The following is a 2965-nucleotide window of genomic DNA, read 5'->3' as shown; positions in this document are numbered from 1 at the left end:
GGGGAGCGAGAGAGAGGAGAGGAGAGAGATGGCGAGAGAGAGAGGAGAGGTGAGAGAGAGAGAGAGAGGGAGGGAGGGAGGGAGGGAGGGAGGGAGCGCGCGGGCGGGAGCGCGCGGGCGGGAGGGGGCGCGGGAGGGGGAGGGAGGGAGGGAGGGGGGGAGGGAGGGAGGGAGGGAGCGCGCGGGCGGGAGGGGGAGGGGGAGGGGGAGGGAGGGAATATTCTGCACTAATTATGGTTTAATATGTATAAACAAAGTTCAAGTCTTGAGATGCTCTGTTTTAAGGTGGTTTGATTTTTATATACCCAATATATCAAGGAATTATAATTCTCAATAATGATTAGGTTGTTGTAAAAATAAAATACTACTATGGAGTTTGATCTTTAAGTTTGTATTTCGAGGTGGTAGATAGAAATTCAACATTTTTAGACGATTTTGTTTTATTTAAAGGATATCAGCTCCTCTATTTTGAAGAGCTTAAAAATTTGTTCCTGGAACATTTATAGATGATGCTTACTTTTAGTTTGTTCTGCAGACCTCATTCCCTATGTTTCATGTCTCTTCTTTGCAAAGAATGTATTTAGTGTCTCTACCTTCATTTAATTTAAATTGGCACTTGGTATATGTATGAATTTCATAAAACAGATTCGATAACAGCAGCTGTGATTTGGTTGACGTACTATGTAATTTAGAACAACTTTGGTTCCAGAGGAGGAACATTTATAAAGAACTTGCAAGAGCCTTTATTTAAGCTGGTCAACAGTCAAACTTAAAATGTAGAACTATGCATATAAAGAACTTGCAAGATATTATTTAAGCTGGTCAACAGTCTAACCTAGGATGTAGAACTATGCAAGGATCATTAGCTTAACGAGTCAGAAATCAGAATTCTTATGTTAAATATCTACTTTTGCTGGCTCCTCGAAATTCATCTGATTGAATACCGCTTATTACTAGGGAGTTTGGTTTGTTACCAATTGGTTTATATCATATACCTGGTTTGGAACCTTTCAAGTAGGAGATGGTGCTTTTTGCTTCTCTGTGGTACCCATTTTGCTTGCCTATGGTAAATTACTGTTGCCTGATGCATTCATGAATCTTTAACACAAATGTGTGCACCATGAAGCAACCTTAATTAATGATTCTGATGGTAAGGCACTTCAGGTCCTATCTCTTGTTAATATCACATTACATTTGCCCGTATCCTTGTTTTTTTAACTATTATTTCAGCAAAATCTTGAAAATAGTATAACCTGATCCGGTCTGCACCCGTTGCTTAGATTAGTTATATATGTACCTCCACTACATTGAGAGCTATACCAAAATTACTCACTGATCTTTAAAACATCAATTGTAGATCTCAGACTATTAGAGGAACAATTTTATTTAAAACAAAATTCAGGTGTTAAATTAATGCGGTAAAGGATTCTCCTGAAAGGATATTGGAAGAATGATTGCGAGAAGTGCAAATGTCAGACAATAGAAATCATAAACCCAATTTTGAAATATATTTTCTGTAGTTTCTTTCCTGCAACTCTAATATCATATAATCTTTAAAATAGATGTAAATTTGCAAGTAAATGTATATGTTTGCATCGGTGAGTTTGATCCTAACATATAATATAATTTTGTCATTTATCTTTATCAGGCAACTGTGGCTCGTACTATAGTACTACTCTCAGCTACCTTGCTCCTGTTGATCCAACCTCTCTTTGTGTCCCCAGCATTTGCCTCTTTTCCTGCTGCTGGTCCAGCTGCTGCTACAGTAGGGAATAGGCTATTCCGAAATGAGGTTTTGACTAGTGCCTGGACAGGTCTCTTTGCTGGTTGCTTACACACCCTATCAGGACCCGACCACCTTGCTGCTCTAGCACCGCTCTCCATTGGGCGCACTCGGATGGAAAGTGCTGTAGTTGGAGCTCTTTGGGGCTGTGGCCATGATGTTGGACAGGTGATTTTTGGCCTAGTGTTTCTTCTTCTGAAAGATCGCCTGCACATTGAAGTTATCCGGACTTGGGGAACTAGAGTAGTTGGCTTGACTCTTCTTGTGATTGGTGCAATGGGAATAAAGGAAGCGTCAGAGGTTCCTACCCCCTGTGTTGCCCTTGAAAATGGGGAATGTGATGTTAGTGCCTATGAAGCCTTGGAGGATCCAGCGGCTGGGAAAAAGAAGAAGATTGGTTTTGCAACTTTTGCTACAGGTATTGTTCATGGGCTGCAACCTGATGCACTTATAATGGTGTTGCCTGCACTTGCTTTGCCTTCGCGCGTGGCTGGTGCTGCTTTCCTGGGTATGTTTTTGGTTGGGACCGTAATTGCAATGGGAAGTTACACAGTTTTTATAGGCACCTGCAGTGAAGCACTAAAGGATAGGATTCCCAGAATAACGGAAAAACTCACTTGGGCTTCTTCGCTCATAGCTATTGCGTTGGGACTAGGCATCATTATAAGTCAGTTTTTCGGGTTTAGCCTTTACTAATTCATTTTAACTTGCCCCCTCTGTTATTCGGTATTTAGGGAAAGATTTTGGAAGGTATCAGTCATCCTATTTTATTTTATAGCCGGCAAAAGTTTACCTCTTAATCATCGTCTCTGGTTTGAAGATATATTCATATGTATCATTATCTTCAGTTGCAATTTAAAGTTGTAACATTATGAGGAGCATACCATACCGTTGGATCTTTCAGTGTTAGTAAAAAGAATTTGTGGTTTTTTTTTATGTTGGTTTATTCTGCTGACTGTATGATGATGGCATCAATTTGGTTGAAATCTTGAAGGCTCTTAAATATATATTTTCATTTTTTTTATTTTCTTTAATACTATAAACTAAATCATTTTACCCATAATAATTGGGAAAAAAAATCTACACAAAAAGAAAATGAAAAAAAAACTACAAATACCTTATTCGTGTACATCAAAATACATCAGCAATGATGTAAACTTAATAATACATGATAACAAAATT

The 2965-nt window shown here is 39.0% G+C and overlaps 1 protein-coding gene across 2 annotated transcripts; it reads left to right on the top strand.

The window, feature by feature from the left end:
• The first annotated feature begins 253 nt into the window (after positions 1 to 253).
• Positions 254 to 2716, top strand: LOC141667991 (chloroplast protein FOR GROWTH AND FERTILITY 2-like). Of its 2 annotated transcripts, none has more exons than XM_074474646.1 (2): positions 254 to 1066; positions 1649 to 2716. In XM_074474646.1, exons 1-2 carry the CDS (start codon positions 1022 to 1024, stop codon positions 2477 to 2479), a joined length of 876 nt encoding a protein of 291 aa, XP_074330747.1. In that variant the 5' UTR covers positions 254 to 1021; the 3' UTR covers positions 2480 to 2716. The 2 variants fall into 2 exon arrangements, with proteins under 2 accessions (XP_074330747.1, XP_074330748.1); XM_074474647.1 differs by having other exon boundaries at positions 255 to 1150.
• Positions 2717 to 2965: the final 249 nt, after the last annotated feature.

The sequence above is a fragment of the Apium graveolens genome, chromosome 6, assembly GCF_009905375.1.
Source record: "Apium graveolens cultivar Ventura chromosome 6, ASM990537v1, whole genome shotgun sequence".
Lineage (NCBI taxonomy): Eukaryota > Viridiplantae > Streptophyta > Magnoliopsida > Apiales > Apiaceae > Apium > Apium graveolens.
This window is presented reverse-complemented; position numbering and strand designations above follow the sequence as displayed.